The sequence below is a fragment of the Episyrphus balteatus genome, chromosome 4 (assembly GCF_945859705.1).
Source record: "Episyrphus balteatus chromosome 4, idEpiBalt1.1, whole genome shotgun sequence".
Classification (NCBI taxonomy): Eukaryota; Metazoa; Arthropoda; class Insecta; order Diptera; family Syrphidae; genus Episyrphus; species Episyrphus balteatus.
The window spans coordinates 45907962-45921420 of record NC_079137.1 but is presented as its reverse complement, the minus strand read 5'-3'; the positions used below and the strand labels follow the sequence as shown (position 1 = coordinate 45921420).

Below are 13459 nucleotides of genomic sequence, written 5' to 3'. Positions count from 1 at the left end.
ATAATTTTTGATACAAAAGTTGTAGATCTTTTTATTACCTACAACTTTGTCATACAACTTTTTTCTATAGGACTTGTAGTTTTGCCGGAAATCGAGATATACCATTTTTTACCATTAAAAACTCAACCCACCCACTTCCCGAATTCGGATCGCCCGTAATTTATTTTTCCTTTAATTTTCATCATATTCACCTAATTTTCCAATGGGTTTCATTCTACTATGATTTGTTTTGGTTTCAAAAATTATCGACCCTGGTCTAGTTGTTTACTTTTTTTTGAAACATTTCAAGTTGTTTCGTTTTGTGTTTGCTTCTGCTGTGTGGGTGTAGAGGGTGTTTGCTTTATATTATAAATGGCAATGTGTACTTGAGGGAGTGCAAAAAAGTTCAAATTCCTCATCGAAATGTACTACACTCGTTGAGTGTAAGTATCGATCTGTAAATCAATACGGATCAACGAGTTGCAATTCCAACGACAGGCAATGTAATGGAATTATAAAAACGATATAGCTTTGTAGGGTAGAAGCAGCAATTGACGTTTTTATTTGTTGGTGAAATATAATTAGTTTTTTTTTTTTTTTTTACTTTTTATTTTTAATTCGTTTTTAAAGGAGATTGAAGGATAATGACCACAATGACAATGGGTATGATAGGTTGATAGATTGTATCCATTTTTTTGTATTAATTACTGTATACACAATTAAAACCAGAATTCATTTAATTTAGTTGGATTGTCGATATAATTGAGATTTATAAACGACAACGATTACATTTAATCAGCTTTTTTTTTAATACTTCAGATGCTTCCCAATATCCCAATTTTTTTTTTTTTTAAGTGCTGCGGTATTCCTTATATTTTTTTGTTTTTTAATCAATGAACAACAACAATTGCTAGTAGTGCAAATTAAACATAATATGTTTGGCAAAGTCATTCTAGAGACGTCAGATGTGAAAAAATCCCGTTGCTTTCCAAAAAATGAAGAGTTCTAAAGAAAACTGACCAAATAATCAATTGATGAAACAGTATATTTTTCGAGTTTTGCAGGGATCGAATGTAGGAATGGATTTAAACCACAAGCCAAAATATATATTTCATTTTTATCAAAATGCATTATCCCACCAATGACGTGCCCTATAGTTAAAAAAAAAAATACTCTTTAAATATTATAACTAACAAAGATTTTTTTGCCAAAAAGAGGTTGGCTGTAAGACCGGTTTACGGACGATGATTTTACGTGATAACGTCGTAAGAAAACAGGTTGTGTGCTTTTAAAATGAGTAAATTGAAGCGTTTATTTTTTTCAAACAATCATAATTTACAAGAAAAAGTTAAAAAATTACCTTTTTTCTTTTCTCATCATATTAATTTTTTTTATTTAAAAAAAATAATACCATAAAGAAGCCAAATATTTCTTCTTAATAATAAAACCATTTTTAAATTTTTACATGGCGCAAAAAGTATTAAAATAATTTATTAAAAACAATCATTTCTTATGACAAAAGTGAAAAAACTCATTTCCATCACCCAAAAATTTTATACCACCTAAAAGCTTATTGCTTCAGCTCAAAATATATGTATATATCGATCATGTCTATTAGGCATCTTCAAAAAAGAGCTAGAATTTTTTGAACTCGATCAATTTTCATAAAAAAAAAGCAAAAAAAACATATTATTTTATGTTCTCACGCTATTGAATCGATTTTTTTTTGGACAACCTATAAAAAATTTGATATCATGTAAAAGCTTATAATTTCACCTTTCATATGACGTTTCAATCTTATTTCTGCGATTCCTAGAAAAAAAGTTAGAATTTTTTAAAGCCAACCATGTCGAAATTCCAAACTGAGACTACGGTACTTCACACACTGGTGGCTGTTCATGATCAACAGATCCCCACAGGTATTCTGAGGTATATGGCAAGTTTTTTAATTTAACATTGTGTAGCTTGTAGTGAATGTTAAGTTATGTGTGATATACCAAATGAAAGGTAACATTATCAGGATGCTCAACAAAGTTAAATCAAATTTGTATTTGCTTTAGATCAAAAGATAGAACCTGTTAAATAATAAAACTTTATTTTACCGTTATCTCAATATTGTGACTATAAAATTGATTGAATTTTTGCACAGATATAGTCCTGTCTATTATCTATCTACAACATAAATTTCATTTATTTATCTGTTGAAAAAAAAAGATAAAAATAAAAAACGGTTAAAAAAGGTCAAAAAACTTGGTACAAAAAAACTTGTTTCTTCCGTTATTCGGTCAAAAACCATTTTGAAATACTAATTTTTTGCAGATGTATGCGCACAGTCATAGACTACAAAAAATTTAAAAAAATAAAAATTCAACTAAAAATACCCCAAAAGAAGTAGGTGTTTTTTCAAAAATTTATATTTCGAAACGCAGAGATTTAAAAAAAATCTGTATCAGGCCCCTAACTTTTTTTTAAATTATCTTTCGAATGACGTTTTTCCAATTGTCAAAAAAAATTCGTATACCTAATCACTACTTTGTCAAAGGTCTACCTCATGTTTTAGTTTTAGAAAACCATTAATAGCTTGGTTTTGATTTTTTTTTTAGAATTTTTTCAATACCATTGTCAGTCTTGCAATAAATTTTTCTATTGATTAAAAAAAAATCAACTCTTTACATTGTCTCGTTTAGAAAATAGCCAATTTTTTGAAATTTTGTTTTACCCCTATTTACCCTAATTGAAAAATCCTCCAAGAGTATTATTGTCATAAAAAAGGGCATCTCTTCATTCGTTCGGACTCGGTGGAAAACTCCATTCTTGCAAATTAATTACAAGCACACAAGAACGTTTGAGAGTTGTCAGTCACTCAATTCTCCGTGAGAATCAATTCTCTGTGTAGTTGGAAGTGATAAATTCTAATTAGCTTTTAACACTCATCCAAACGTTAAAGTCCGGAAAAAGAAAATAGAATTCCAAGATTTCTTCATAAGAATTTTGTGAGCACAAATTGGATTAGGCGTGAGATCGCATTCGAATTTATTACTTCACAGATCAAGAATCGACCGTCAGGTTAATATTCTGACTCCATAATTCTGGTTTTTAAATTTCTGTTTTTTCAAGTGTCTGTCAAAATAATTCTGGTCTTCAAAATTCTGCAAGTATAAATTAAAACAAACAAATGAGCTTATTCTGCTTATTTTTCATAATATATCACTCATTTACATAAATACTGTCATAGGTAATTAAAAAATCACGAGTTTTGAGTTATTAATGCAGAAGTTATTGGAGAAAAAGCACTAGTTTTGTTTAAGAAACTAACTTTTTACATACAAAAATAGATCGATGCTAAATTTAAAAATCGTTTTTTAAAAACAAGTTTTTTTTTTTAGTTATAACAGTGTTCAAGTAAATGATCAATAGGCGCTTCCTAAGAAAAAACACCTCATTAATGTTATTCAACTTTAGTACTTTCCTAACTGTTTGTGATTTAACTGTCTCAAATGTTTTTCAAAATGCATGGACTGACCATGCATTTGTCCTAACAACTGATATTATATTTCGGTGTTGACAAATTATCAAAAAAGATACTTGTGATACAAAATATTTTTTTTTGTTTAATATTTTTTTATATATTTTTTATATAATCTTTGGTAAGAATGATTTAAAAAATTCTCCAAAAATTTTACATCTTTCAAACAAGAAGATCTTTAAAGACCAACTGCGCACCCTATCTAGCTTGAATTGAATAGCCTGAAAAATAAAGACCACCTAAAAAAACAAGCGGCTTCTATATTAAATTAATCGGATTTCTGCATGGTTTTTTGCTAAGATGAGCTCCGTCTTAAAATTAAGCGGATAAGCCATCTTAATTTCTTGATATCCATTTAATTTAAGCGGGAAATCATTTTATTTTAAGGTGGAAATATTTTAATTAAAAAAAAAAAACCGGCAGCCTCTGGGGTTAAACATAAATGTAAAATGAAAAAATAGGGTTTCGAATTTTAAAATTTCGATTTCTATGTGGCAACCCTATTTTAATGGAAAAGTTTTTCATATCGTTGTAGTTTGATCAAATAAGAACAAGAAAAAACAACGAAAAGAGTTCTATTAAATACAAAATATATGATATTTGACAGAGTCAAGAAATGACAATTTGTTCCAATTTCGTCCAATTATTGCCATAGAATCTATGAGAAAAACCATAAAACCCAGTTTTGATCCATGGAAGTCGGTTTTGTTTTTTTTTTGTAAAAAATGATTATTTGAGAAAAATAATGAGAAATAAAAGCAACGGAATTTTGAGCATCTTTTTAATCGCTTCTGATATAATCATTCATGGATTATGAACAAAAATACAGTCTTAAGAATTCAAAAGACTCTATAAATCTCAAATATATTATTGTGGCTTATTAGTCTAATTTCGAGAAATAAGTAAAAATATTCAGGATATTGTTCTAAACTTCCTTTTGTCAAAAAAAATCAAAATGTTTGTTAATTTCAACAACGTTCCGTTACACAAACTACCAACAATACAATTAAGTTCCCTATGTCTCTGTCCAATGGTCTGCAAAAAAGTTTTGCAACTACAAAAATTAACCCTTGTTTTCTATGCAAATGCACTTGTAAGGGCTTCATTATTATTATACACAACATAATGGCACTCAGCAGAAACTCATTCAAGAAAATTATTTAGTTCGAATCAAGTATTCGAACAGTTAGCCTCTTTGGGGCTTTTCTTTTGTTCAAACAGAAATACAAAATTTTTTAATTCTTTTTTTTTTTTTTAATTTTTTTTGTGTCCTTTGATATTTTTCTTCATTTCGATTTTCTCGAGCAATTATGGCAGAAGCACCAGCAAAAACAGCAGCTCCCGATGGCGAAGCAATTATCAATTATATGAAAAATCGTATCCGTAAAGGTGCAATGAAGAAAAAAGGAATAATTGTCATTCAAGGACATCATTTCCAACCACGATTTTTTAAACAACCAACTTTTTGTGGTCATTGTAAGGAATTTATTTGGTAAGTCCTGAAGAACCTGACAAAAATAATGAAAACCAAAAATTAACAAACCTAATCCTTGTAATCCTTAAGGGGCTTCGGCAAACAAGGATTTCAATGTCAAGGTAAATATTAATTCCTCTCTTTGCAATTTGCAAGAGAATTTCTGGGAAGTTACAGTAAATTACAGTGTGGAAATTTATTATATTTGGCAGCTTGTAGATTCAACGTTCACGACCGATGCCATGAGTATGTGGTCTTCAAATGCGCTGGCAAGGATACGGAAATCGATTCGGTAAGTTCGTTCGTTCGAATACTCTCCATCACAAACTTGCAATTTACAATGTGCGTCTTCTCTTCTTCCCACTTCTTATTGCTATATGTGATTGGTTTTGCCCTTTACACAGGATTGTCAGAAAGTTAAACACAATTTCGAGTCGACCACATACAAGGCTCCAACATTTTGTGACCATTGTGGTAATCTGCTTCATGGAATTGCCCACCAAGGATATTGTTGCAGCGGTAAGTCGCACTTTTGGGCAAAATAAGTGATGTGATTGTTTAAATTGTTGTTTTGTTAAAGGTTGCAAGCTAAATGTGCATCCAAAGTGTAAGGACGAAATTCCCCAATTGTGTGGTGCTGACATAACGGAAATTAGAGGACGAATCTATTTGAATATTTCACATAAGGGTGGTGTGTTGACTGTGGAGAGTAAGTGGATTTAGCAATATTGCTAAGGAAATAATGTTTGTTGGTTCTGTGTTGTGAAAGGACATTTTTGTATTTATTTATGATGATTGTAGTCAAAGAAGCTGCTAATTTAGTTCCAATGGATACTAATGGGCTGAGTGATCCTTATGTTCGAACGCAAATTCATCCAGATAAAGCTGATAAGACTAAGAAGAAGACAAAAACTATAAAGGGAAATCTTAATCCTGTTTATAATGAGACATTTACTTAGTAAGAAAAGGATGTTAGATTTTGTTTTGTGTTTAAATTGAAAAATTGTGTTTTTTTTTTTTTTGCAAAGTGATATTAAACCAGAAGACAGAGATAAACGACTACTCATAGAAGTTTGGGATTGGGACAGAACTTCTCGTAATGATTTTATGGGATCTCTATCATTCAGTATCAAGGAAATTATTAAGGTAAAATTAATAAAAAGCTTATATTTACTTGTATTTGAATGTGGATTGAGTGTATTTATAATATTTTTGTTGATTTTGATTTTAAAATAGGAACAAGTTGAAGGCTGGTACAAATTGTTGTCCCAGGAAGAAGGTGAACATTATAATATTCCATGCAGTGATCCAAACAATGATATTGCAATGCTTAGAGATCAAGTTAGGGTAAGTATTACAAACAAATATTGCACATTATAAAACTACTGAGGTTTTTTTTTAAATTGGGCCATATTTTAAGACCATTCAAGCGGTTTGTTGACATGAAAAACTGAATTTAGTGAAATTGTTTTGCAATATCTACCCATTTATTAGGCTAAGTCAAACTGAAGTTAAAAGAATGGTCTAATATTATACCAGGACATGATGTATTCGCTGGGGGAAAAATGCAAGAGAATTTTTTTTAAAAGCAATTTTATTCATTTTGTCGTAACATGTCATAAGAGATTACTCACCGCGTTATAAAAAAGGTCAAGAGTATCGATTTTTTACTTAATAGCTTTCAGACGATATGGACAATGAGAAAGAATTAAATTATAAAATTCTCTAATATCGATTTAAAAAATCATAAACTGATGAAACTGGCAGTGTGCTGCGTATAGCTCATAAACCATCAATATAACTGAATATTTTGAAACAAAGTTCTTGCATCATCTAATTTTCTATAGAAAATCTGAAACCCCTGTTTTTTGCATTCAAATTTTAATATCTTTCGTTCGAACTACAGCTTTGGAACCTTTTATACATTTTTGTAAACTGCAATAACACGGAAAATAATGTTGTAAAGTAGTCATTTTCCGTAAACCCGTAAGGATTTGGGGAGAACAAGTTACGAAATTCTGAAAGCCCTCCTATCAGCGTATTTCGTTTTATCCAATACTTTTGGGAAATGCTGTATATAAACATTTTGAAATTAATTTGCTTAGGAAATTTGGACACACAGAAACAAAAACTTTCAATAAAATTCATTGATCTGTTTCCAAAAAATTGATCCAAAAAATGGTTTTTGATATTTTTTTATTAATATCAGAGTTAATAAAACGTGTTTGTAGAAAAAATGTAATTGAAATCTAGAAAAAATTTAGACATCAGTGAAATGGTTTAATGGCAAGTACCGTTAACAACGGTCCAAAAAATATTTTTTTTGTTTCAAAAGTACAACCTTATTTGATACAGTAGGTATGTGTATTTTTGACTTTTTCAATAAAAAATACGTTTTTTGTATTAAAAGAAATTTTGAAAATCGTAAATGGAAAGCAAGCTTGAGCTTTCTAGTTTTGAGAACTAACAAAAAAAATTTTCAAGTTCATTCATATTCAATACACTGAGGGAAAAAATAAATTGAAGTTGAAACGTCTTTGTTTCAAAGATGAACTACTTTGATTTATGTGACTTTAAGATACGAAACCATCAAAAATTCATCTTTTTTCCACGTTGATTTTAAAATGCTCATCTTCAACGCAAAATCATTCCGATTATAAGTAAATCAATGTGGTTTTCATTGATTTTATGTTGTTTTATGGTGGCTTTTCCCTCAGTGTAGGGGAAAACAAAATTTTTCGAAACATTCCCGGTTTTCTAGTTTGAAAAATCAAGACAAAATTGCCTTTTTTTGTGGCTTTTGGGATAATCAGGCGCAAAGTTGAAAATAGCGAGAAAAATAGTAATTTTGATTGTGTCTCTTAAAATTTAAATATGTCCACAAAAACTTTCCAAAGTTTTAATTCAATCCATCAAGCAGAGATCAGAATTAACAGTCAAACTTTATTTTCAATTGGTTTCTCTCTAAGAATTATCACATTACTTTAAATAGTTTCGGTTAAGATTTATTTTTAAAAATCAAAAATAAAATTTATCGGTTGAGATTTATTTTTTATTTCTTAAAATATCTCTCAATGGTTGAGATTTTTACCAAAAAATAAATGGAAAAGGTCAAAATTTAACCGTTTGCACTGAAAATAAATCAAAAATGGTCATTTCAAAGGAAAATGTCGAATATATCAAAAATGTCTTTATTTTACAAAAATAAATTATGTTTTTTCTAAGTTTATGTATTAAGTTCAACTAATAATAAAATCTCAAAATTCTTTAGACCCATGATTATATCAAATACATAAAATGTAAAGACGAAAATGTCTTTTCCACTGTGATTTAAGTAGCTGGGACGACAAGCACAACCAATGAAATTCGAATATTTCAGGAGACCGATGTTCTAATTGATACATTTGCAGATGAAATTTATTTTTTTCTCTCAGCGATAAATCTCATTGGTTGATCAAAACATAAAAAATTAAAATAATAAAGGTTTCTCTCAGACCTTGACTGAAATTTTTCTTTTTTAAAAATAAAGGTTATTTTATGACCTTTATTGAAAATGGCAAAAAATAAGAGTAACCTTTCAAAAGGTTGAAAATTAATTCTGATCTCTGTAATCAAGTCCTTTTTTTTTATTCGATCGAATTTTTGCCAAAAAATTTAAGGGATTACGATTGTAGTATTGTAATCCTTTTTTAAGATTAAATGATCATAGTGCTTAGCAAAAAAAAATTTCAATTTTGTATGCACTTCTATCATCTATTGATAAAAATGTCATTAATTTTAACATTTTTATCAATGCTTTAAAAAAAATTAAAACAAAACTTTTTGCTAAAGATTATGATCATTTTAAGTCAAAATCGTGATCTTTTAATTTTTTTGCAAAAATTTGATCGAAAAAAACCAAAAAAAAAAAAAGATACCGAAAGCTCCAGATCCAGATCAGGGCTTTTATTGGTTTTTTTTTCAACCATTTGAAATCCTACTTTTTTTAAACCTATTTACCAGCTCTGCATTTAAAATGATACATATTTTTTCAAACTGCAATAGCTTTAGTAAAACCCACATCATTATAATCAAAATCGATTTATTTGTATTGAAACTCTTGCCAATTGAAGATAACTTATAGAAACTCAAATACTTATAGGCGTATCATTTGTTATCACATAATTGTATTGCTTTATTCTGTCAACATTTTTATTTAGTATATTAAACCATCGAAATAATGCCTCCACATGATATTGAGTCTTCTGACAATTCTTTATAATCATTAACGACCAAAAAAGCCAAAGGAAAACAAGATTTTAATCTTCTCCACTTTTTCGATTATAATCATTAACTACAAACGGATAATTCTGAAGAACTTTATGAAAACTATTGAAAAAGTACCAATTTTTTGAATTTAAAGAAATCCACGTTATGAAAATTGTACCACATTTTCCAAATGATTTATCTTAACATTTTCAACATCCACTTAAATCATTTTATTTATTTTCTAGCGCCCATCTCAACGTGACAAGAAAAAACGCATGGACCACAAGGACATGCCACACAACATGAACAAACGCGATATGATTCGAGCTGCTGATTTCAATTTCCTCAAAGTCTTGGGACGTGGTTCATTTTCGAAAATTCTCTTGGCCGAGCGTAGAGGTACAGATGAGTTGTATGCATGTAAGGTGCTTCGCAAGGATGTCATTATTCAAACTGATGATATGGAACTTCCAATGATTGAAAAACGTGTCTTGGCTTTGTCCGGAAAGCCACCATTTTTGGTTTCATTGCATTCATGTTTCCAAACTATGGTAAGCTGAAAAATAAAATCATTTAAAAAAAAGCTGTTATATAACCTTGTGTTTTTTTAAAGGACCGTTTATTCTTTGTTATGGAATATTGTAAAGGTGGTGATTTAATGTATCAAATTCAACAAGTTGGACGATTTAAGGATAATGTTGCTATGTAAGGCTTTGAAAAATTGAATTAATTTGCGAGTCCAATATTTCTCTTTTTTTTAAAGGTTCTATGCATGTGAAATAGCAGTCGCTTTGTTCTTTTTACACGAAAAAAGCATCCTTTATCGGGATCTCAAATTAGACAATATTCTATTAGATAGTGAAGGACATGTTAAAATAGCTGACTTTGGACTATGCAAGGAAGGTATTAAGGATGAACAAACTACCACCACTTTTTGTGGTACAGCAAATTATATTGCTCCAGAAGTAAGGTCCTCAAGCCGTTTTGAAAACACAAAATTGAAGTTCTTCTTTTTAGATAACACAATATCAACCATATACAAGTGCAGCTGATTGGTGGTCTTATGGAGTTCTATTGTTCGAAATGATGGCTGGCCAGTCTCCATTCGAGGGTGATACTGATGAGCAAATTTTCAAAGCAATCAAGGAAAATAAAGTTATTTTCCCAAAACATTTTACTGAAGACGCTAGAGCCGTTTGCAATGGAGTGAGTTGTAATCTTATTATCATAAAAAAAAGTTATAAGTACTTAAAGTTTTTTCTGATTTTGTAGTTTTTAACTAAAAAACCAGAAAATCGTCTTGGTTCGGGTTCAACAGCTCGTTATGATATCAGGACACATAATTTCTTTAAAGATGTTGATTGGGATAAAGTTAATGGACGTGAATTGGAACCTCCATTTGTACCAAAGATTGTAAGTTAATTTTTTTAAAACTTAGAACCGTTTAGTTATTTTTTTTTTGTCTTGTTTTAGAAACATCGTAAGGATATATCAAACTTTGATAAGGAATTCACTGAGGAGAAAACTGATTTGACTCCAACTGATAAATTATTCATGATGAATATGGAACAGAACGAGTTTATTGGATTCTCTTACCTGAATCCAGAGTTTATAACATTTTTGTAAACATTTTACGAGATTCAGAAATTTTAAAGGAATGTGTTAAAAAATTGTCAGTAAAAAAAGTTACGATAAAATAAAATAAAAATATATATGTAAATGTTTTTTGTTTGTTATAACATTTGGTTACTATTTTGACCAACTATCAATTTGATTTTTTTTTTTAGAAAAAATCAAGGTTAACCCCTTGCAAAAAAATTTTTTTTAAACATTTCCTCCAAATCCATCGAGTGAGACATCAAAAAAAAGGCCCTTTAAAACTCTATTCATAACTGAAAATTGAAAGTTTCTAGGAGGTCTGGTTTCTGAGATATTTCCAACCAAATTTTTTTTTCTTTTTTTTTTACTTTCCGAAGCCGATATCTTTTGTTTATTTATTTATTTATTTATTTATTTAATCCGTTAATAGCCTAACGTTAGAATTTAAAACTATTTATGTACATACAATTTTAATAATAAAATTTTACCTAAAAAATAAATAATAACTATAATATGTTAAAAAAGTTTTCTTTAAATGTTTTGCTTTTGACATTGTCGTTTACAGATGAGATCAAAAAGTAATATTTATTGAAGACTGAAATCAATTGATTTAATGGGCTATTCACACCATAGTTTGTTCTGCGGACATAAAGGCAATTGTCTTCTTATGCTAGTTTGACTATAGCTGAAATTTAGACGACACAGAGTTGATGGACATATTATTGAACCATTGATTAATTTGACAATAAAACAAAGCTGAATATATTTTCTATGTTGTAAAAGTGAAGGGAGATTTATAAGTAAGAGTCTGTGAGAATAGGGTGGGTGTATGGATCTTTGGGACCATGGAAGAAAACGAAGGCAAAAACGCAAAAACCTCCTCTGTATACCTTCAAGTCTATTTATATGAACAGAATAGTAAGGAGCCCATATTACGTATTCAATATCCGTATTCAAGTACAGGTCTAACAAAAGAAATATAAAGAAGCTTGAGTACATAGGGATCACAGAAATCACGAGAAAATCGTTTGATAAAACCAAGAATCTTATTAGCTTTTTTTACTATAAAGTTATAATGGTCAGTAAACGTCAACTTAGTGTCAAGAATAACTCCTAAATCAGAGAACTCGGAAAGTTTACAGAGAGAAGAAGAATCTAAAATATAATTATAAGTTATAATTGTTTTTTTGCGTGAAAAACACATAGTTTTACATTTGTCTATATTCAAATAAAGTCGGTTAATATTGCACCATTCCCTAAATCTATGTAGATCTTCTTGAAGCTGTGAGCAGTCATTAATTGAGTTTATAATTTTGAAAATTTTAATGTCATCAGCGTAAATTAAAACAGACGAGTTTTTTATAATTGATGTTATGTCATTTATGTACAAAATAAATAAAAGGGGACCTAAATGGCTACCTTGTGGAACACCAGAGTTGACATGAAATTGGTCCGATTGCTCATTTCTGAAAGTAACAGTATAACTTCTATTCTTTAAATATGACGAAATCCACAGTAAAAATTTGTCATTAAATCCTAAGGCCTTTAGTTTGTGGACTAAAGTCTTGTGGCACAATTTGTAGAAAGCTTTACTAAAGTCTGTGAACACACAGTCTACTTGCTTCCGGTTTTCAAAGGAATCAAGGCAAAAAGAAGTAAAATGGAGCAGATTAGTAATAGTTGACTTATTTTGGACGAAGCCATGTTGATTGTCGCAAATAATTGACTTGCAGTTAAAAGATAACATGCTACAGATAATGGACTCAAATAGTTTAGGAATAACAGAAAGTTTGGCAATGGGTCTATAATTCGTGATTTCGTTCTTTGACCCTTTTTTGTGAATTGGACTTATAAAAGCATTTTTCCATAGTACTGGAAAGATTGAGCACCTCAGAGATTCGTTGAATAAAACATAAAGAGGATAGGATAAATACGATACGCATTTTTTTAACACACATGATGGTACACCATCAGGGCCAGGGCTAAAACAGTCGTCAAGTTCTGAGACATTTCGAACAATTAATTCTTCACATATGGTAAAATTAAGTGAGCTAAGGTGTGGAAAATTTTGGGAAGGAAAGAATGGAGGGGTAGTTTGACAAGAAGAAGGAACATCAAAAGCATCTTTGAAGAAACTAGCAAACATGTTCGAAATCAATTTAGAGTCATGACTTGATGTGTTGTTATATGACATAGAGTTAGGGTAGTCGTCAGAATTTCTTTTGCTTTTCACGAAGTTCCAAAAGTTTTTTGGGCTCTGTTTTAACTCTTCCTTAATTTTACAAATATAGTCTGAATAAAGGGTGTTGAAGTAGTCAGCAAACATACATTTAAGTTCGGAGTAAATTCTGAAATCAACATCCGCTCTGGTTTTACTAAACTTTAGCCAAGCCTTATTTCTTTTATTTTTCAAGTTTTTCAAATTAGTGTCAAACCATGGTGGAATTTTAGAATAATAGCAAGACTTTCGTAATGGTGTAGTTTCGTAAAAACAAGTAGGGTCAATGTGGGTAAATGTAAACAGGGGTAAATGAAAACATGGCTCATAACAAGCTTCAGTTAAATCTATTTGATGCATACATAAGTACAAATCGCGGACGCATGTATCTTTTAACTTATACGTCAAGCTCATT

General features: G+C 29.8%; 1 protein-coding gene across 1 annotated transcript; it reads left to right on the top strand.

Annotated features, from left to right (window-relative positions):
• The first annotated feature begins 4782 nt into the window (after nucleotides 1-4782).
• Nucleotides 4783-10941, top strand: LOC129918322 (protein kinase C, eye isozyme). Its single transcript, XM_055998799.1, has 14 exons — nucleotides 4783-4997; nucleotides 5070-5101; nucleotides 5192-5271; nucleotides 5384-5498; nucleotides 5560-5688; nucleotides 5781-5937; nucleotides 6008-6125; nucleotides 6216-6326; nucleotides 9473-9778; nucleotides 9841-9932; nucleotides 9991-10192; nucleotides 10245-10433; nucleotides 10500-10640; nucleotides 10701-10941. The coding sequence occupies exons 1-14, from the start codon at nucleotides 4816-4818 to the stop codon at nucleotides 10851-10853; spliced, it is 2007 nt and encodes a 668-aa protein (XP_055854774.1). The 5' UTR covers nucleotides 4783-4815; the 3' UTR covers nucleotides 10854-10941.
• The last annotated feature ends 2518 nt before the right edge of the window (nucleotides 10942-13459 follow it).